This window comes from Rhipicephalus sanguineus, chromosome 6, assembly GCF_013339695.2.
Source record: "Rhipicephalus sanguineus isolate Rsan-2018 chromosome 6, BIME_Rsan_1.4, whole genome shotgun sequence".
Classification (NCBI taxonomy): domain Eukaryota; kingdom Metazoa; phylum Arthropoda; class Arachnida; order Ixodida; family Ixodidae; genus Rhipicephalus; species Rhipicephalus sanguineus.
In genome coordinates, this window is record NC_051181.1 from 115,307,790 (window position 1) to 115,330,277 (window position 22,488).

The 22,488-nt window shown below is 43.9% G+C and overlaps 2 protein-coding genes across 11 annotated transcripts in view; one reads left to right on the forward strand and one right to left on the reverse strand.

The window, feature by feature from the left end:
- LOC119396231 (synaptophysin-like protein 2) overlaps window positions 1-22,488 on the forward strand; it is a 35,647-nt gene that overhangs the window by 7,288 nt on the left and 5,871 nt on the right. For 2 of the 6 annotated variants that reach the window (XM_037663352.2, XM_049417011.1), the window contains one exon: window positions 824-9,478. In XM_037663352.2, the coding sequence (XP_037519280.1) occupies window positions 824-1,015 (192 nt within the window). In that variant the 3' untranslated portion in view covers window positions 1,016-9,478. Of the gene's footprint in view, window positions 1-823; window positions 9,479-22,488 lie in introns of those variants that run through there. The other 4 variants (XR_007416570.1, XR_007416572.1, XR_007416569.1 and 1 more) reach the window with 4 other exon arrangements.
- LOC119396223 (DNA-(apurinic or apyrimidinic site) endonuclease 2) overlaps window positions 15,381-22,488 on the reverse strand; it is a 25,644-nt gene continuing 18,536 nt past the window's right edge. Inside the window, exons 3-6 of one of the 5 annotated variants that reach the window (XM_049417007.1) lie at window positions 18,653-18,796; window positions 18,501-18,573; window positions 18,347-18,431; window positions 15,386-17,597 (exon numbers count right to left, since the gene is read on the reverse strand). In XM_049417007.1, the coding sequence (XP_049272964.1) occupies window positions 16,699-17,597; window positions 18,347-18,431; window positions 18,501-18,573; window positions 18,653-18,796 (1,201 nt within the window). In that variant the 3' untranslated portion in view covers window positions 15,386-16,698. Of the gene's footprint in view, window positions 17,598-18,346; window positions 18,432-18,500; window positions 18,574-18,652; window positions 18,797-22,488 lie in introns of all 5 variants that reach the window. The other 4 variants (XM_049417008.1, XM_049417009.1, XR_007416568.1 and 1 more) reach the window with 4 other exon arrangements.

The following is a 22,488-nucleotide window of genomic DNA, read 5'->3' on the forward strand; positions in this document are numbered from 1 at the left end:
TAGTGCCAACAGCACCAACAGCGCGTAGCTGGCTTAGGTTGGTAGATTAAAACTGATTACTACTGTCAAATATAGCGAGCGTCTCAGGATCTGGCAACGTTCGTTTTGTTCCATCATGACGGAACCCATGCAGTTATAACTTTCAATGCATGGGCCCTGTGGGGTGCTTTTCCTCTAGAGTCAGTATATTAACTCTATGGCCGTAATGCTGTACGAAAATGTACTGTTTACCACAACCGCCACGGACGATACTGCAGCGGCTAATAATGGGATTGTGGATAGTGGCCATGCAGTTCTGAAGGCGCACGACCAATGCAGTGGCAAACACAAATAGGCATGCAGTGTTTTGGCTTTTTGTTACTGTATAGCGCTGATGATTGTGGCGATGCGGACTGTGACACTTTGTTTTAGTTGGATGCTTGCGCAGTTTTCACACTCTCACATCGCAAGTTTTGTGCACTTTGTGCTCGGTGTGCTCCTGCTATTGTCTTTGTAAATACAGTGATGCATATGCTTTGTGGTACCAGTGGACGAGTTTAATAAGTTGTCTGATTTTCCTAATTAACGAGGCTTTTACTGTAATACACGGTGATGATGTTGCAAGAAGGCGCCATGAACTTTGAGCACACTTCCACATTTAATTGTTGTGTTGAGCCAGTAGCACTTGTCGTCGTGAGTAGATTCGTGGTGAGCAGTCACGGTCTGTTATGTGACCTCTGTCATTTGGCAGTGTAAATGCAGTCTAGGTGTTTTCGCTGCGTTCGGAAATGTCTCGAAAGGTAGCCTGCTGTAGGCACACGTTTCCTTTTTTTTTTTTTTACAGATCTTGGGATTCTTCAACGTGCTTCTTTGGATGGCTGGATGCTGGTTTGTCTACAAGGAGACCAGCTTCCACGGCCAGCGCCAACCGCCCCCAGTGGGCGGGGCAGTGCCACCGTTCCCGCAGTCTAACGCCCAGTACCCGCCGCAGTCCCCACCACCGATCCAGAGCCCAACTTTTGGGACGCAGTACTGAGCCCCAGCACACATTAAGCCTACTAGTGCACCTTGGCAAAACCCCCGCTGGTGGGAAGTCGTGCCTGGAGGGTCCGAGTGTAAAAAAGCATGGAATTGGGGTTTAGTACACCGAGGCAAGCTGCCCTAATGCAACCTGGAAAGTTTGAAGCATTTGTTAAGAAAGACCCTTGGAATAGATAGATGGGCAACTTGTGAGAGCTAGACGATATGTGAAAGAGTGTCAGTCTGGTGGCACCTGTGCAGACAAAGGGGGTGTGATTGCAGACAAGGTTGTCCTGTTGCAACATTTATTCACTGTGCTGGTGCTCCTAACTTTCTCTTCTAAAAGACAGAGGTTGGTACAGCGGATAAAGAAATACAGGCATAATGCACCTGCCTCCCTTTGTCTACCCTATTGCCTCATGCTCGTCACATGAAATGAACTCTTTGCTCTATGTGCCAGAGTTCTGAAGAGCCCGGTTGTCTAATGTAGGCTGGCACTGAGGCAAATCTGAATGCTTGCAGATGCACTTGTGCGAGAGCATATTCATCTACCTACGTTGATGCAATGTAAGCCTGATAGTGAAAGCGCAGCATGACATTGCAGTGCTTGTGTCTGCAAAAATTGGCTCTTGCCATGTTAGCAGACGCAATGTTGTTTCTCGTGACCACCGTGAAGTAAAAAGAAAAAAAGGGAGAAAAACTGCATGGAAGTTCGGCTTGCTGGGATAGCTGCCGACTACGCCGGAGTATTTGGAAAAGGAAATTTCATCACGAGAGAGTATTCGTGCCACCTTCCCTCACTTGGGGTTTTGCCGGTGTGCTGGTGGTTGCTTTGACTCTTCCATAGGTTGCCCCCATTACATTTACAGTGCTTGTTTTATGGCACATTCATGAATCGTAAGACGGGAGACTTCTGTTTCTTTCGAAAGCCACTATGCCTGCTGAAACATGCTAAATTGGATCTAGTTGCATTGCTTTAAGAGAGCAGAAACATACCTCTGAAAGTCTTTTGACATTTGAGGTTTGCATACCAAGACTTTAATGTCAGGCTCTTAACGGCACCTAAGATGGGCTAACCTAAGTGCATACGCAAAAGTTCCGTCTCTCTTGATGTAAAGTTTTCCTAAGTGTCTTCATATATGCGGCAAAACCATAACAAGCTATAAGAAGCTTGCTCGTTAATATTTCTTTTGGTTGTGCTTTCTCAAGGTTGTCTGGCAGAATGAATGCATTTTATTATTTTTTTTTTTGGCTTTTGCCAGCAGCTGACATCATGTAGAGCTACTGCTTGTGCTCTGTAACATTCGACGGTTATTATTTTTTCTATAACGTTTCAGTTGCAGATATTGTTTGGATAAAGGAGCATAAATCTCTTAAATGCCTGCTGAACCTAAACAATATTTTGATGTGTGTGAAGCGTTCAGCCTTGAATTTCATTTTGCTGAGCTCCAGAAGCCAAGAGCTTACGTATAAGCAGACTGTTGTCTCTTATTTTTTGCCTTTTGGTACTACGTTGTTGAGTGTGGCACGTTTTGTTTCTACTACTTAATTTACCACATGCCTGAATTCTTGCCAGTTGTGCTCTGTAGACAAACACAGACTTGCATTTTTTTTTTCTTCACCTACTTATGATTCGCATAGTTTCAGCCAGTCATAGTTGTGGTCCTGAAGAAAGCATTCATAGTCCTTGTTTGACACTGTGCAGTGGTCGGACAGTTTATTTTTTGTCGTTGTTTTCCGTTCGACATAGCAATACAAACAGACTTTGTACGATGACATGTTACAGGCCTTGCCTCTTCAGCCACTTAGGTCGCGAGTGTGGTTCAGGATGATAGCGCAATGAAATTTGAGACTGCCAGTGAATTGGTTTTGCAGAGTGGACCTAATACTTAAGTATGTGTGTGTTTGTATACATTATTGGAGAGCAGAGAACAGTGCTTCACTGGGCTCTTGCCATTAGTAGGATTTTTCTTTTTTATTTGTGAAGTCCCCTTAACTGCCTATGCAGTTTATGAACAAGAGTGCTTTTTAGCTACGGCGGCAGTTGTTTCCCGATGCTAAGCTGGCTTCGGCTTGTACCGACTTCCCCGCATCGAGTGACGAGCTGCAGACTACTTAAAGGGTCACTCATTAGGTCTGAACATTATGAACAGCCATTCGCCGCTCATTAGAGGGTGCTTTAGAACTTGCAGTGCATAAAAGTTTTGACGAGGCCTGGTGGGGAGCCCTTTAAAGTAAGAAACCAGGTAAAACATCGCATGGTGGTGAGTTTACCACAGTAGTTTGTCAAGGGAAGCTATCCAAGACAGCTGACTGTGAGGTGTCTTGTTTCGCTACATTCTGGATTCAAAGGCTGATAGCTGTACATTATACTTAACGAATCTCTGTGATCACTATGTGTGCTTCATGCTTTTAGTTGCAGCCTTAGTGCCATACACACTTTTGTGATTTCTAAAGAAGGCCAAAATCCAAAAAAACTTGGCATTATTTAGTGCATTTGTTTCCTCCGGTGACTTCTTAACTTATTTGTTATCGAACTATTGTGGTGAGCTCTTTTCAATGCTAGTTTGGCCTGCATCGAGCACTACACTCTTTTGAAAACTCGTTTGCTCATATGTGAGCAAAGCCACTAACACGTCCTCCCAGGAAAGTGCTCGTTGTCCTTGAGACATTCAGTGTATTTGGAACATTTGTGTAACGCCTTTTCCTAGTTCCAGCAGTCAGTTTCCGCAGTCCCGAGAGAAACATGTTACGGAGGTTCTGATATTTTTTTTTTTTACCAAAACAACTGCGCATGTTTACACTTTAGCATTTATTTCATTGTTGTGAAGGCCTGGTTAGTCATCTGGCTGTACCAGAGGGAACAACGTGGAAACTACCTAGCTTGCATTTGTTGCGAAATGAGTGTTGTTGAGTTGATGTAAATAACTTCATCTAAATCTCTATATAGAGGTGGGGCGTGTAAACCAATGTAATATCGCTGCAACTGAAATCCAGAAGCGAGTCTTTTTCTTCTCTGCTGTTTATTTACTTGGAGAAGTAGTGCTAATTGTTCTCTTCAGTTTGATATCACTCAAAACATGTTCACTGTTGCCTTGCGTCAGTTAAGTTTTTACAAGGCAAACAAAACATGTTTGGACTGCCAGTTGTTTGAATTTAAGGGTTTCAGCATGCAGTGACACCGCTATGAATGTTTTTATCATTTGCAATGCAAAACTGGATGCAGGAGACACTTGCACATATAATTTTTTCCTTATAGGTTCGTGCTTGAAATGTGCTGGCAGAACAACACTTTCAACTGAACTACATAACGCAGGCTGAGTGATTTCACATTTGTGACTGACAGTGAGTCGGTAGTAAGGATGTTTAAGGGGCCCCGTTATGTTAATATGGTCAACGCATGTGAGACTGCCATGTTACTTTATATAGGTTGTGATTGTCTTATTTAGCTTTCCTTACCACGGAGTGAGCTTTTCACTCTATTTAACCACCCTTTTTTCTCGGTTGTGTATGTAGATAAGTAGTAGCGAACTTTCATTTACCTCACGTTTCGCACGTATATTTTGCAAATCAACACCGTTATGTCAGATGATGTGCGACTGTTGTGACGACATTGCTATTAATGTTCAGTGTACTTATATTTTGTACGGCACAGTACTGTTGTATTTTTCTTGCATGGAGTGTTACATTTCACTCTGAGCCAAGTTCTTCGAGCGTGGTTGGCGGAGAATTCGCTTACTAGAGTGGGGCGGCAGCACCCTCTTAAAGATACTCACACATGTATACTTCAGCGCTAGTGCAAACCTGTTTCTTTAGTACAACATTCCATTTTTCTTTTTTATTGTGGCGTTCACGCCACACGAAATCTTAAAAAAAAAATGTGGCCTTTGGGTATTGGAGGCTTTTTATTACCTCATTTTGTTAATCTCTTAGTTTGATGTTAGCTGAATTTGTGAACAGCTTTCTCGCTTATTTTGACCTGTTTGTTCTATTTACAAATTGCTTGTTTGATGGGGGGCGATAACAAGTGCTTGTTTGGAATACCTTGCACTCTCAAAGGATATAACATCCATCAATGTTTCCCATGTATGAAAATCTGCCTATGCGTTGGATGTGTGGGTCACAAGACCAATAACACGTGCATATTTTGTTCGCATGTGTCTAGTTAGTCTGCCTTTATTTTTTCTTTGGACGCTGTGTTAACGAAGCACAGATGTTATATTTGTGTGTCATTGCTCCAGTGGTCTTGTGTGTAATGCAGTTTTGGCAAAATTTGAAGGGATACTGAACAAAAATTGTAAAAACTGACGAAAACTTCAAAATTCTACTTGGAAGACTCGGCTGTTCCGATAAACGGAGTTTATTTCGCGTATTTTTGAACAGTTGGCTGTATTTTTGTTGGATTTCCAGCGCGCGGCGGCTGCGAGCCGTGACGTCACATTTACCGCAGCACATGTAGGGTGCACGTGTTCCTGTCCACCTCTCCTTTACATCTTACTCTCCCCTTTCCACAAAGGCGCTGAGACGTCCCCCCTCTTTAGGGGCTTTATCCCACCCAGGAGCATTGTTCGCTGCCGGCACCGTTTGTAGTGGTTCTAGGAACCGTAGCGGGGGCTGAGCGGGTTCAGATGCCCTTTTCGGGTACATAAAACATCACCAAACTTCGCCTCCTATAGTCGACGGTGCACCTGTTTGTGAAAACATTAAATTCATTATTTTCCTCTATTTCCTGCCTGAAATGAAGGTTGTGTCTATCGATTTCAGCACCCAATCTTTCAATTTGGCTGTAAGTCTTGGCGGCAAATGTTTTCTTCAGTATTCCTTTAAAGTTTGTGGAACGGAAAAAAAAATAGAAGAATCTGCCACGAAGAACTTGTGCATTGTTAACATGCACACGTGAGGAGTGCATTTTTTTTACCACATAGCGTGTTTTTTGTTTTTTTCACGTACATGAGGTTGACTGTGCAAACGAAGGTGCTTGTGTTTATTAGGTGGTCTTGTTTGTTGAAAGTTCAAAATCTGGTGCCATCTGTGTGACACTTGTACAAAGGAAGCAAATATATATATATATCCCCCTTTTAGCTTCGTTTATGGTGAGCGTAACCAATGAAGAGCCAGCAATAAGCAGTGGCTACCGTGTAGGTTTTGTCGCTTCAACACACGGTGTGGCAGTGACCGCGTATAGGGGCTTCATTGGTGTTCCTACTCGCAGAGACTTTGTAGAATTGTGTCTGTGCACATCTTGTTCTAACACGTTTCGCGGTATTGTTGCGTCGGAAAGTATCAATTGACTTCAAGGTAGATATAATCCGGTAGCATTGTGAATGGTGGCACTTATAATCTTGGTGCCATTTCAAGCAGAGTTAATGCGCTTGAACGAAAGAAAGTCACGCGTTGCTGAATACTACTGCTGTATTCCTTCTGGCGTAATAATTGCACTTTATTGGCCAAAGTGCTGCTGTGACCATTAAGTACAAAATAAATGTTTAAAATGTTGTTTTGGAGCTTGCAAAATTAACAGCACTCGAGATGAGGCTTAACTTTACGCTGCGAATGCAATGCCCTCTAGTGGGTGTTGCTCACGAGAAATGTGGAAAATTGTGGTTGAGTTAAAGCACATTTATTTTTTTAAAATAAAGATATGCATTGTTGCAAGCTGAAGTCGCAATTTCTTTTTTTTTTGTCCCTGTCTGTAAGTCATAAAATTGCCTGCTTATCTTTGTAGCTTGTGCTATTACCCACAGAACTTCTGATGTTTCTAGTGGCTGCCATACCATCAGCTATATCCGAAATGTTATGCCTGGTATAAAGTGGCATAAAGGATAGATTGTTATGGTCGCAGTTCTGGACATCGCCTTTATTTAGTGGCATAACCATCAAACCAAGCCCCCCAAGCATTCTGTATCTGCAACTATTGACAAAATACAAAACACCCTGTTAGGCAGAGCACATAAGACTATTGCTGTTTAGGAACTGTGGTACTTTAGCGTTGTTGTGTAAAAATGTGTATGTGTGTGTGCATGTGTGAGAACATACACGTGAGCGAAGAAAGTGAGAAATAAGATATACGCCATATACCACACTTCTCTTTGAATGTTAAAGTGTTAAGGGGGGACAACTGAGGTAGCAACGATGGACTACTTGACGCACCGTGCAGCGTTAGAATCTGCAGCTATTTTTCTGTCCTAGCCTAGCGAGCTTTTTTGCCTGGTGCATGACCTGCAATACTGCAAGCACTTTGGTCGCCCATGCATGCACTGTAGCCTGCACACCGGAAACTCGTAAACCGCCATGTTGGAGGCTGCCAGTATGCGTCAAAGAGAGCCACCGCTTACTGCCACGCACACAGTGTGCTGTGAAACATCACTGGGATTGCTGTGCGGATCTGCATTTCAGAGCACTTGTGACTTTGTTAAAAAAGAAGTGCTTGGTCATCCACCTTTCTGTGAACCGTTTGTGGCCCGAGCACTTCACTTGCTTTGCATTGGGTGGCAATAGCCGCCATCTCTCTGCTGCTTTTGTATGTATGTGTGGATGCTGTCGTTTCTTGGATTTCCCTAAGTTTTGTCAAACTCTGCTCACAAGCATGCGTGTAGGGCACACCGGTCGCGACACCGCTCGCGTGTCCAAAAGAGCGCACTGCCAGCTCTCTTCTCTCTCTAGCTATCTCGCATGCCTGCTGTTGTTGCCTCTGCTGTCGCGGCACGCTCCTGGCTTCACTACTTTGCAAACACACAAACAGTGTGGATGAAGCAAGCGCCGTGCCAGCCCGACAGCTTTCCCATCCAGAGGCGACCAGTTCCAACCGACTGACCATGACGTTATCAAAGTCCTATCGTGCTTCCATTATGCCTTGCCTAATTAATCTCTGTCACCTTTCCGTTTGGGAGAATCTGTGGTGAGGTTCGTGAAGGACAAGTTCCATTCTCTCGCTTTGGTTTGAGAGATTTCTGGTTGAGTTATTCTCATCTAGTTTCGGGCAGTTGGGAGTTCGTGTGCTGAGCTGCACTTTGTTGCGGCATTATGCCAATTCAAGTCATTAACGATGGTCACTAACAATAGGCTGCAGTTCCATGGCCTACGCAGTGTAGCAGCTTATAGCAGCACTATATAGAAACTTTCTGCTCAGCATAAGGGAGTTTAAGAAAGAAATGCATTTTGTCAGAAACCTGGAAACATCCTTAAAGCACCACCTCTAGTTTGCCGTGAGGTGACATGCCTTAGATACAAGCTTTACATTCTAGACATCCGGTATCAACTGTGCACGTCATGAGAAGAACCTTTTTAATAACAGAATTTCACGAGTGTTAAGTGAAGTCAGCAGGATTTGATCAACTTCCTCCACCTGGTCAATTGTGCCAAGCCGGAAAATGACTCAGGGAAAGATGAAATAATCCCGAGAAAATCTCTACTAAATGGCTTCTTCAGCATGTGAATGAGGTAGCATCTCGCAGGTTACTTCTAATTGTGTAGTGTTCTCTCCTGGCTAAAAAAAAAAAAAAAAAAAAAAAACACACTGACTCTTACGCACCCAAACACTGCACAACAGTGGTGGCATTTCATTGTGCATTTGTCACCAAGCTTTAATACAGCAGTTGCCTCTCCCATGCGAACTGATTCAAAAGTATAACGCAGTACACTGCATAAACTGGATAGTTTCGTCTGGAGAAAATGGTTCTTGCATATATCCAGAGATCAAATAGACCATAAGCTGTGGCCACTCGGCATAAAAATAAAAGGAAGAAATAAAAGGCTTCCCTTTTGCTGGATATTTCTTTTTTCAGGCACAAATGGTGTGTCTGTTCTTTTGGGCTCGAGAATGGATGATGATGCTTAGGTTAGACAGATTCTGTACGAAAGTGTTCAAACAAGCAAATACTGCAGCAAAGCTGTCCTTTACAAAAGATACTACCAGCCGCTACTGCTTCATAAAATTTTGAGCACAAATTAGCCAGCTGTGCGACCAGTTTGTCTACAACTGCTGCCATAAGAGACCAACCGGTCAACATATTTGCCTTGCCGAAAGCATGTAATAGGATGGTGTGAAAAGATTTCCTAGCAAGAAGTTTGTGCACGTGTGTACATTTGCGAAAGTAAATGTCGCCGACTTGAAATCTGTAATGGAACTTTTTGCCAACGCCCGTGTTTTCTTAACTTCAGTTGTCATTTTGTGTCATGTGAATGGCAATCCACTGGGTGTGCCACTACACCGCATGCGTATATACAGTCTACACAGTATGTGTTGTGTGTGTGTGTGTGTGTCGTGTGCATGAATGCCATAGAAAGAGCCAAGTTATTGCATGCTGCTCGTCCTTCCTTCTTTTTTTTTTTTTTTTCTGTGAGACCTCCCATGCGTGACCAGTGTTCAAAGCTGTCTCAGAGGAACCTGTTACTGTTGACACTCTTGAGAGATGTACATAGTACATAATGTAAATGTCCAAGAGAATATATTACTGGAAATAAAGCTTCGAAACGTGAACTGTTGTAAATGTGTTACTCTGAACAGTCAATAAAGAAAGTTATCCAGATCCGACCCATGTTGTGGAATATGAGAAGCGATGTCTTAGTGAAGCGGTTAATGAAATGCCGCACAAGTGACTGCATTTTACGTCCCTACAGACACATGCTGGCAAGGTATGCTGCTGGTCTCATCGGCCACTGTCCATCAGATACATGCTGGTCTCATCAGCCACTGTCTCTAGGATTGGCCCACTTTGCTGTCACAGTCTCCTGGATTGGTGTGCTCACTAGAGTGGGCTTATTTTAGAAATAGTGTAATGCTAAACTGCTTTTTACTGGTGAGAGAAGAACCAGAAACCAAAGACCCAAGCAAATGGAGGTGGTGCTTTACAGAAGGAGTTGTGCTCTTCTTTACTGCATAAGAATATTGAGGCACTTTTTATAGTTTACTGCACGGCTCTGTGGGTTCAGATACTACCGACGGGAAGAGTGATTTTTCGTCTACTTCATTTCAATTTGTGTCGCAATTTGCACACCACAGTTAACCCATATATGCCCAGTGTCCTACATATAGGACGCTTCTTTGATGCACTCTAACATCGCTATTTCTTTAGCTGATGACTAGCGCCACCTACAGCACATCAAGCAGGCCTCATTCTCAACATGTGCTTGCTTGCTTTTCATGCTGCCATGTGCCGACCACTTTTCCGGGCAAACGCGTGCTTTGTGTGAAAGACGTCATAGAGAGGAAGAAGTGCACGTGAAATGCCGACCGCTTCCTCTGGGCAAACGCATACTTTGTATGAAATACGCCATGAAGAGGAAGAAGTGCAATGTCGATGTGCACGTGAAATGTTTCAAATCTTACCACACCCGCACATAGCACCCCTAATGCCCAGTGTCCTATATATGTACAGCACGGCTTGAAAAAAAAGTGTTGGGTTTACCTAGCAGTAAATAAAGCACTTGTGCTTTCTTTTGAGGGTAGAAGTACACTTTTGGTGAAAAAAAAAATATTTTTGTCATTTTTTCTAAGTTTGGGCATGTATGGGTTAAAGACAATAATTAATGTCCTTAATGCTTTCCCTGGCCTAATTGTCTGCTCGATTCATTTGGTTTTGTCTAATGTACAAACGAAGCCTCTTGGAAAAATATTCCCCCTTCAGTCACATAACGCTAATAAAAGCAGATTTGTTTCATGAGGGCTGTCCTGCAAGTGGGCTATCCTGCAAGGCTGCAGTACAGTATGGAAAGTCTGAGTGGGTTTGAGAAAAGAGAAAAACAAAAAAAGTGGACCATGTCTAAGAATGAGCCAGTTCAGTGTCGTGAAGTTCGAGCAGTTGGTTGATGAAGTTTCACATCCCAAAGCAAAACTGTGGTAGATGCTGCAGTGGAGTGCCTTGAATTAATTCAGGCTCCCTGGATGTCACGTTAAACAAAGTACACACAACTAGTACTTTTCCACGTAAGCCTACGACATTCATAGTAAAATAGCATAGCCACTAAGCCAACATATCTTACCGAGCAATTGTGTGCAAAACCCCTCAACTACTATGTGGTCATGTGGTGAGGTAGATTTTCCAGCTCTGTTGTATAATAATACTACTACTGCCATTCTGCCTTCAGCATACTTTATAACATGATTAGAAAAACCTGATAACTTTTATCAAAACTTAATGAAGGAGGAGGCCTTACTATTAACAACACTGCTGATTAAAGTATGTTGCCATTTTAGAAACCTTTCTTAACTTTGATCCTAAGTTGGTTGTTCTGTGCCTACCTTCAGAAGGGTAGTTTTAAAAGACCTTTCTGTGTTATGTAGAAATAATTAAAGCTAATTAAGGCTTAGTCACCAAGCAAAGTAACTTGTTAGAGTTACCACCAATCAAGTAGCTTACTTTTTTTTTCTTTTAACAGCAACTAAAACGCCACAGGCACAAACAATATTGCGATCGATGGCTAAGAGATGATATTGCGTTTCTATGATAAACATAGGTATCAGAAGTATCCACAGCTATTTCATCTTTTGCCTTTTCTTTAATTGATAAAATGTTATTTGTCAGATACAACTATACGAATTTTAGTAACTGCAATAGAGTAGCATTGCCATATACTTTAGAAAGTAACTGTTACAGTTGCACGTTGCTCTAATGAAAAAGTAACAAGTCAAAAGTTACCTCAAAAAGTAACCTGTTACCGATAATACCTCATTGGTAACTATTTACGGTTGGAAACCAACTTGAATATAGGCTGGTCTTCTTTATGTTTTCAGAAATATTATAAAAAATGTGCTACTGACCAATATTTGTGGGCACAAAATTTAGAATTGCATTTGTGAACAAAGCTAGCAGAACTATTGATAGGAAACAGAGTTACTATGTTGGGTCTGCCATTCTTCAAGCAATACTAGCTGCACTGCTACATCATACACAAAACATTTTCGGTAAGCAGACAAACCAGAATAGGAAAGGCAGAAAATAGCATTACACAATGTATAAAACTATTAGAAAACAACCATGGATGCCACTGACTGACAATGGTAAATGAAGGCGTGTCATGTTTAAAGTTTGTTCATTTTTTCAAAAGAATATGGGTTGACCTATGTTGAAATTAATTTTGATTTCTCAGCAAGTTATGTAATGGTTGACTTTTAACTGTGCATGGCCTGTCATTGAATAAGTGCTCGTCTTTGCTGGAGAAGTGTGTACCAGAGTTGCCAGTTCCGCTTATAATAAGCGGATTTGGGCTTCTTTTTTCGCCGAGTCGCTTGTAGAATTTTCCAGCCGCTTGTCGCGTTTTTTTGGGCTTATTTGCATTTTTCCAGCAAATATAGTTATTTTGGTGAGAGATAACAATCTTTAATGAAATTCCCAGTGACATTAGCCTGGTTTATCGCCTGGCTTGCTACTCCAGGTGTCAGGTGGTCACCATGATATGTACAATGATCACATATACACAAAGATAATACATAGACTCACAAACACACATATATATGCAAAAGAGTCATTCACAAAGTTTCGTTATGTCCAGTGGTTCTCAAAAACACCAATAGCGCTGTAGTGTTGCTCATCGCACAATCACTGTCTTGCCACGGGTCGAGAAGAAGCTGCAGCTCCAAGCTCAAGCCGTGTTGCAAATGCAGTGCTGCCTTTAGAATCTGTCGTTCTGTGTCGTAGCGGGAACAGTCACAGAGGACCAACATATCGTTTGTTGTTCACTAACTGTGCGTTTGTCGATGACTTTGAGTAGTTGAGTGTTGAAGTGAAAGATACGCAGGGCAAATCAACAAGTAACGTTAATGATGCACTGGCAAACGTGCATTCAACCGAATGGAGACTACCCTGGAGAAAATGTTAAAAAGTAAATATGTGCTTTCGTTCATAGTTGCGCATATTTTCGCTGTACGAAATAATTAAATTGATGTTTTCGACTCCCCTTCGTATTTGAGTGACATTTTTATTATAATGATTATTTTCAAGAATGGAAAAATGATTAAATTTCCGCTTCTCTTGGGCTCCTTCACAAAAGTCGCGCCACTTTTTTGGGGCTTCTTTTGTGGTGATTATGTCCTTGTTAGGTCGGTAGCATCTGGCAACTCTGGTGTGTACCCAGACAGAGATAATCACGTCTGTTGAAGAAAGGGCTCTGTGCTGAGGCTTCCATTAGTTTTATTTGCCCACTGTTGACCAATCACACTTAGTGTACCATCGTGGGAGCTGTGTGAAGAATAGGACATGGCCAGACAGCACCACCACAGATTAAGAAGACGCATCTTTACGAAATAGTGTGCTGACAAAATTCAAATTCTGCAGTTTTATGCGCCAAAACCACAATCACACAATGACACATGTTGTAGGGAAGGGCTCTGGATACTAATTTTGATCACCTGGTGTTCTTTAGTGAGCTCACGAGAGGTTTTTCTTCTGCCTCCCCTGGAATGTGGCTGCCGCTAGTAGGACGTGGGATTTGAGCTTAGTAGTATGGCCACCAAGTTACTACACCTGGAAGCAGCTTGTTATTGTGTTGTAACAAAAGCCAGTGCCAAGAACATGTCACTGCAGAGCATAGGTCGGCAAAAAATGTGGAGCTTACTCAGACTCAATCATGAAATATATTTTGACCTTAGAGCTCACTCGGACTCAGACTCACGAAAATTTTCATCAACCGGACTCACTCGGACTCAGACTCACTGAAATTTTTCTTAGCCGGACTCACTCGGACTTAAACTTACCAAAATATTACTCACCCGGACTCACTCAGACTCAGACTCGCGACTCTATCGGAGTCTGAGTGAGTCGACTCGTGAGTCTGTTAGCATATAATTAGCTTTTTCGACTATAGTGTCCATGCTTTCTAAGACCAATATCTCGAATAATTGGTGCTCTATTTGGTGCCTTTTGATCTTGTACCTTCAAATATGAGTTATCAGTGGTTGCAATACAGTAAGGACATTTTTACTGAAAGAGATGGCTCACATGAGATATTTTAGGGGCGAAGCTCCTTATAGCATCACCTGGTCGGTCGTCGCTCTGTCCGGCGTTTCCCCGCCGTCGCGCCTCCCGTATCATTCAATAGATGGTGCTGTCCCATATAGATGCATGCAAACTGCAGTTGGGTGACGATATACTAGATGGCGCTGTCCCATAGAGATGTGTGCAATTTGGCGGTTGGGTGAATGCACGCTAGATGGCGTTATAGGTGCCGCTGCTCTCAGATTGGCTGCTGCGCCCGTTATCTCTCATTCTCCTTGATCGTCGCCGTACGTGGAGGAGTGCGCTTGCCGGATCGTGCTGCTTGGCGGACCATGGACGACGAGGAGCGCTGGCTGCGGAAGGCCGCTGCGTCTCGTGCTCGTCGGCAGGATCCCGAGGTGCGAGCTCGAGAGGCTGCCGCCTGGCGCCGCTCGCGCTTGGCGGCGGCTTCGCGGGCGCGCACCGCCTCGAGATCCGCCTGGCGCCGCGCTCGCTTGGCGGCAGCCTCTCGATCCCGAGAGGCTCGCTTGCTTGGCGCTCGCTTGGCGGATCCCGAGACGGTGCGCGCCAAGGACGCCGCTGCGAAACGGGCTCAACGAGAAGCGGGTCCCGAGACCATGATTGCTTCAGGAGCTTCGCCCAAGCTCTTCATTATTCACCCGTGAATATGCTGTAATTTTTTTACTAAGAACTTCCTGTGAGAGAGTTTGCGGGGGTCACGGTGCTTGCCCCCCTCTGTAACTCACGCCTCTGATCAATAAATATTGAGCTGGCGTATGAACACTAGTGCTTTGAAGTATGAATGAGTCGATCGGAATATAAACGTGAGCCCACATAAGGCTGACAGCAATGCTGAATTTGTGTATATAGAACCATAGGTCGGCAAAAAAGTGCGGAGCTCACACAGACTCACTCAAGAAATATCTTTTGCGCTTAGGGCTCACTCGGACTCAGACTCACTGAAACTTTCCTCAACAGGACTCAGACTCACTAAAATTTTTCTCATCCGGACTCGTTTGGACTCGCACTCACCAAAATATTACTCACCCGGACTCACTCGGACTCAGACTCACGGCTTGATCTGAGTCTGAGTAAGTCGACTCATGAGTGAGTTTGCTGACCTATGCTGAAGAGCCAGCGGCAGGAAAAATAAGCATGCCTTGGAATAAGGCAACCTGTAGCGAGTCCTTCGCAAACGTGTAGTAGTAATGCTAATTTGCGCTGTAGGCAAAGAGACGCTGCCGTTCTCGGTGAGAGCTGCACCTACGCAAGGTTGCGCTGTCCACTGTTTTCGGTCCCAAACTTTCTGTAGCGTTACAAATACATTTCGTGCACAAAACCAAGCTCAGTTGCTTATCTTTACATTCCAGCAATGGCTGCCCATTCAGCAAAAGGGAACGCCAGGAAGGTTTGTAGCATGCGGCAGTTTTCGCCATTGACCGCAGATGTGACGCAGCTGACGCTTCGCTGTACCTCTAGAACATTTGCCTTAGCGTTGTAATCAAGGTTCTGAGGGACTGCTGGGGAGCCAGGCAACAAGGCCCTAGCAATCAAATCTCATCAGGGGTGAGAAAAGTGACGGGATTGAACAAGGAGACACCTTGCTGTCTTTGTGGGTTTTATCACAAGTGATCAACATAAAATTGCTGCAATAGTGCCACGTGGCTGGACTGTATGCCATCAGGACACTGTTTCTTCAGAATGATTCACATCAAGCATGGACATCTAAAAACAATAGGTGGCCATCCTTCTTGAAATGTGTTTGTACACGGACTCGTCAGCTTAAATCCTACAGCTTTCACAAAATATTTTGCAAGAGTTTTCTCGGCAAGCAACATTAATATGCAAGGGAATGTTTCAGAAGCTCATAGGTGAACACGACCATCCAAGGAGATGCAGGGCGGCGAGTCAGCATTTCGTGTATGCTTCTGTTCCATTTAGCTAATAGAAAGCACTAAAAAAATGCTTTTGAAAATCCATTGTTGCATAACTTATATGCATAAAGCTTATGAAAGCCATATAAAGGTAAAGTGAAATCGATGCAAATGTTGATATTTCACTTGCAATAGGCAGTATTACATGCTTGCAGTATCCAACATGACATCACTTCCCATTTCCTGTAACTTATCAGGATAAATGGGCAGATACACTTCATGACTTCACGTATCTGTTAATGAAAGATTAAATAAGGCTAACTAAGGTTTTCTGTGTGCCTTGATATCAAACATAGGCCACTATGAGTGCTGGAAAACTAGCCGTATGTTTCCCCCAAAAAAGGGATGACCCTGTATGTACATTTCCACATTGAAAGAAAGCTTGTACTTCTGTGCCACAATACAGACGCAAACACAGCTCTTCAAGAAGCTGTGGTACAAATCACGTGACAACTGTTTCTATCTTGTACCGCATGGAATCATTCCACTGAGTTGGCAAAAATAATTAAACTGTAAACACAGGTATCACGAGAATAAACTGTAATCACATAATCCAGCTTGCTCTCATAAGTTTCATAGTGTCTATATGCTACCCCAGTTTTTTTAACAAGCTGTGATCACTTCAAGATCCAGCAGCATTTGTATGTTATATAAAAGCAGGCCCAGTGACATGAAGTCCCCTTGGTGCCTGCTTCTGAGAAATGAGCGCCTTACCTGAATGTGAGTGTACACAGCCTTTCCATGTCTTGAGGTGTGAAACCTGCGCTCACTGCTATAACACCAAGTTCTTTCATCACTATCTACAAGCACAAAGGAAGCACCCGACACGGTCGTCATGATAAGACTTCCGCCGCTGCCTTTGTTTTCTTGGGAGGGTTGACCCACTGGAAAAAGTTGCAGCGAGCATTCGGGTCCGACGAATGGCCCTCAGGCCGCGGGCAAACAAAAAACTGACGACCTAGGTTGGGTCCTGGCTTTTTCACCGTCCTCAGAACACACCGCTCACCGTGGCCCTTACAGAGGGGCGCTGCGGGGGGGCCCTTGAGGATATTTTTCCAAGCACTAGAGTGATTTGCTTGTTTCACACTGTCCCGTTCCACGACAGGTATTTCGAGCTGAAACTTGTCCCCAGGTGCCAATTGACAGACTGTTGCATCTGTGGAAGAAAAAGTCTTGTCGCTAAGCTCCCTTTCGCTGCCATTTGTAAGACTGGTGACTCCTGCGTTGGAATCTGGCTCTTTCACTTTGACCTTTCCCTTGTTCTCAACCGCAAAGAAACCCTTCAACGTGGATTGTCCATTCTTTGAAAATTTTAGCTTCTTCGCTGGCTGTCCCCCACCTTCGGCACACTTCTTGACCAGTGCTTCGGGTGGTCGCGTTGCCTTCTCAGCAGACGTACAACGTCCTTTACTCAGGAATCCTGCGATGCTTTGCTGGCGGCCCGAAAACTCGGGCCAGTGCCTCGTGGAGTAAGACGGGCACTGTGGCGAAGCCACAGGCGTACACGCGATGCTGGCCTTTACTGGGCAATGATCTGAGCCAAACACTTCCGGCAAGATTTCACTGCTGCTCACAAAGGGCAACAGCCCGCTGCTGCAAAGTATGTAGTCTATGCGTGTCCCGTAGTTTGTCTGGCGTGCACCCAGTCGCGTATTCCAGCACGTAAACGCCTTCTCTGCAGTTGGGTGGAGCGCCCTGAATGTGTCGTGAAAGCAGGGCTTTTCTGGCTCACCTGCACACATTGCGCCAATTGCTATCGATAATGGCACCAAAGGGTCAAGCGGGTAATAAAGGGCAGACTACTGCATACAGGTTACTGATAGGCTTGCATCTAATCTTGGCAACTGCAAAGGAAGCAGAGCTACGAAATATAAAGGGGGGAGGAGGGGGGGTGTTGACACTGCTTGCAGAGCACAAACAGAATGTGACAAAAACTTGGACCTGAGTGCTTTCTTTATCTGCACAGATAATTATTTTGACTTCTATGTCACTTTCACCTTAATCGTTGCTTCCACATAACAAAATCTTATAAAGTCATGTGCCACAAAAACAAATGTTGTGCAAGCAGGTTCTATGACGTTAACTAAATTGAGAAGGCAGAAACAGCAAAGTGCACATTACAGTCAGAACGATGCAGAAGAGTGTCACATGTTAACACTACAGATGTGAGTACCATTTCGTCTTGCAATTGATCAATCCCCCTTCAATCAAAATTAAGCAGACTTGCATCACACTTGTCTAAGCCAGTTGAAGGCAGGTACCCAGACTTCAGAATGTAGGAGGTTGATGGCAGAAGCAGCTTATCTAATGGCAGTCATTGCCATTACATAAGGTAATCCACTGTACACACATGCTTCTTGGGGAGTGTTTGCTGCTAGGCTTTAGACCTGTAATTGACTGGAATGTCCTACTAAGTAAGTCTATTTGACATTAATGAGTTCCATGACAGCATCAAAAGTGGAAATGTCAACATCATTGTACCTTTTGTTGCTTCAGCGGCATCTGGACCGTCCCCACTCAGAAGAAACTTGCTGAGCCACTGGCGTCCAGGGTTTGCGTAAAAATCCTGCACATGCAAGTCCCTCGTGTGGTGCATGCTTTTTTCAACTTTCTAAACACACTAATTTACACTTACCTCATCCTCCGATGGGTCACAGTGATCTATCTTGCAGTGCGAGGTGTTGAGGTCACCCAGTATTATCACCTCCCTGCATTTTCGTTTCAAACAATGTAGGCTTCAAACTTCGAATACAATTGATAAATATGCAAGACTCATTGAGAACTTACACGCCATCTTCCAACAGTGCCTTTGCTCGTAGTTCAAGTAAATTGTAGAAGTCCAGCTTCATCTGACCACGTTCAGGTCTTTCAGGATCAGCACGTGGGCAGTATACGTTGATGACAGCGACTCTCTTTGTGTCTTCACCAAATCTAAATGGACATGCACACACAATGTAATCTGCGGTACAAAAGCATTTAGCATTAATAATAATTATACCATTAGGCAATGTGTCCCCAGGAACTTAGTGCATGCAAATATTTGCAATACTGAATAGTATCAGTCAGAGAGTCATGGCTGTTTCAGTTGTATTCGATTCCAGAAATAACTATTCGAAGTTGCTGACTATTAGTTTTTCTTGAAATACTGCAACAGGTAACAACAGTCATCCACAAAGGGAAAGATCAATTCAAGCGGACATCCTTTTGAATGTCTTTCAAACGGTGCTGCTACAGAGCCACGATTGTTGCAAAAACGCAGTAGTTCATGAGCAAGGAGTTCGCTTTTTCATAATTTATGACTGTCATATAAGTATGCCTTCACTTGCTCAGGCTAAAAATTGCCCTGATTGCATGCTTTCTGTTAGGCAGCCTTCATTGATGCAGGACACTCTATCATTTGGCCAATATCTTAATGTGCAAAAATTCCTTAAGGTGGCGGCTACCACCATCTTGCCAATAGTTCGAAAAACGACAACAGACGACGCCACTCATCCACGTTTGCAGAAAGCGAGAAAATTGCGCGCGCAAGTATGGTCAGCGCCGCCTCGAGCGTGTTTTATATGTTATATGTCGCGCTAGGTGACGGAAATCGGCCGACAAAAAGCAAGGAGCACAACGCGGACGGCGTCTTTCACCTACAATCGGGGCCAACTGTTGGCGTCGTTTCAACCACATGCCGATAAGTGCCCCAGTTGTAAGGACAAACGCTCGCGTCCTATTGCAGCCCTTGAGAAAGGACAGCGCAGCGTCTAAATACAATCGCTTGAGAACAAAAGAAAAAAAAACAAGCACACACACGCACACTGGTGCGTACAACAGCGTGCACTCACACACGCACACACGCACGCTCTCACCCGCACGCACGCGCTACGCTCTCACTAACGCACTCACTCACATAATATAATGTGCCTCAGTGAAATAGTATTGAACAAAACATCAATCAAACGCTTCGCAGCGTTTCAGTGGAATTGCACGGCCGCTACCAAAACAATCATTTTGGTTCATTTTAGCGACCGTGCCAGTGACTTTATAGCATCGCGCGAGCGCATGTCTGTTGTGTGTGTGGGAGGGGGGAGGGGCGTGCTTTTGCTTATTACAATTGGAGGAGGAAAAAGGGACCGACAGATTCAGCAAATTATAATTCGAGAGTTATCTGCGAAATTCATCCTCTCAAACTGCAATAAACGGTTTACCAAAATAAAGTACATCTTGATGATCAGTTGAACACATGACTACCACTAATTACCGGAGTTAGAACCTCCTAGAACACATGCTTCTGCCAGCGAGACATCTGACAATGAATGCGTTTGCGTGAGGAAGAAGACAATGATTTTTCCATGTGAGGCATGATTTTTTTTCTCTTGGGAACAGTAATAAACCAAGATGGTTGTGCGTTGGAGGGCAAGACACCCCGTTATTTTCGTCTCTTTGTTCTCATTTGTAACCTTTCGCGACGCTGTGCAGGCGCGTTCGTGGTCGTCTCGCACGAGCGTTTACAACGATGAAAGCCAGGCGCAAGACGCGCGTAGTCACACATACTGCTGACTGAACTTCTTGTATAGCTTCCACAGCGTTGCATATATTGTATGAAACTGAGTATAGGTAGACATCGCCATCGTAGGCGTGCACACGAGGGGGCTGCCCCCCCCCCCCCCCCTTGGGAGGGACAGAATACAACATTTATTGGTAGAACTAAGTCGCTATTGGGGGTGGGCCTCCTAGTCCGGAAGGACCATTGGCTCTTGCCGCCCCGCCCGGGCACGACGGTCGACCAGGGCTTGTTGCTGCACTGGGTCAGAGCTGGACAGGGTCGCCTGGCGCTTACATGACCGGTCATGTAGGCTTTTACAGAATCCAGTTTTTATTTATGCTGTTCTAATAAAAGCATGAATACATTATTTGTTGTGGAAAGCTGTGGTTTTTCCTTTATTTGACTTACAGGCACCATCGACAAGTTTTCCATTTAGGTTGCCGCAAAAGTTTTTCAACAAAATGTTCGTCAGTAGCATATGTATCGGCACTATTTTTGTTCATGTGGGCCACTCTCACGTGCGTCTAAGTCAGGTTATTCTTCGTTGACCAGACATTGCACTGTCCGCCTTGTACTTCTGCTACGAACTAGTTGTTATCCGATCATTAGTAGTAGTTCTGGCTACGCAGCAAGCCGCTTTACGACAAAATATAGCAGTGCGCAACAGCGTTATTCCCACTAGGTAGAGTAGTCCTCCTCAGTTGAACTGTTCCTGACACCGTAGCCTCATTAGTGGCAAAGACAGTGATCGTCTTATCCGAAGTGAGTGCGTCTTTTCACAAAGCACAATATAACTTTTCCAGGGTCCCGTACATTGAATATTCTGCCACGTTGACCAGAACGTTCTGCATCTTCAACAAAGTCTCGCTTCTGTCGCATCGTTGCAACTAGGACGTAATTACCTGATTGGTACAACTTACCACTACTGGTCAGTGGAAGTTGTCGGCACAGTGCTCGACAGGCATACTTTGAAAATTCCGGCAATGACAAGCTTTCATACGTCACCAAGTGCCCCTTTGAAGCGGCGCTACATACGTATCATTCACACGGCATGTCAGCGTCCTTCCTTTCACAATTTCGAACCTCACAGGCACGAAAAACACTCAAAGGAACGCGCAAAACACAAGCAGCTGAACCACAAAGAGATGCACATTACTAAAGACGTGCCGGGGAACACTGGTCCTAAGAACGCGTGACGAACGCGCAATCTTCCTGCATACCGAAACCATTTTCCGCTTGATGAGACCGCCCCACCTGCTGACGTGGGGCGAGTGGAAAGGGTTATCACTAAGCCCTCCTCCTTTTACGGTTGATGTTTGTTACGCGCGGCGACTAGACTTAGCTAGTGAAGCAAACTATGAGGCCTGGAGATATAATTCACGCCTGTTCTACCCGTTTTATTATGTTTAATTGCGCCACTTTTGGCGAACGCTTGAACTCGCAAAAGCAACTTGATGTTCATTTCATAGATGGAGCTACCACCAAAAAACGCCTGTGAGACTTATGATTCATTGAAAATATATTTGTTTGAAGCACTGAGTGGTAAAGTCAGTGAGCACAGTAGATAAAGACACAATATGCATCTACTAATGTGCAACTCGTTGGCAATTAGCGTCTAAAAGAAAACAAAAAAGCGAGGTTTCTACGGGACTGGTCAGCAGGAAAATTACGTAAATTCACTGCTGTCTTCAGGTTCCCTAATAAAGATAAAGGAATTTTCTCTTCATAGAATCATAGAAAGGGCCTTGCTTCTTCATTATGTAGAAGTTCCACAGTAGCAGCTTGTATAGTTTGTAGCTTCATCATCGGTAATGCGTGACCAAGTCAGCCATAAACTGCCGCATTGACACAATAATAATTCATCAAGTTTCGTCAGAAACACAAAGCAACTTCGCATGGAACAATAAGTGTTATGTAGTCTACGTAGCCACTAAATATTATTGTTCTGCTTAGAAAGTAAAAAGATAGATTCTCACAAAAACTTTAATTTTGCCCATTTTCAATTGGAGCGTAATAAATTACTAATTATTTTAAGGCTAATATCTCTTCATAGAAACCTTAAATAGCACTTCTTCTAAAGGCACGGTAAATT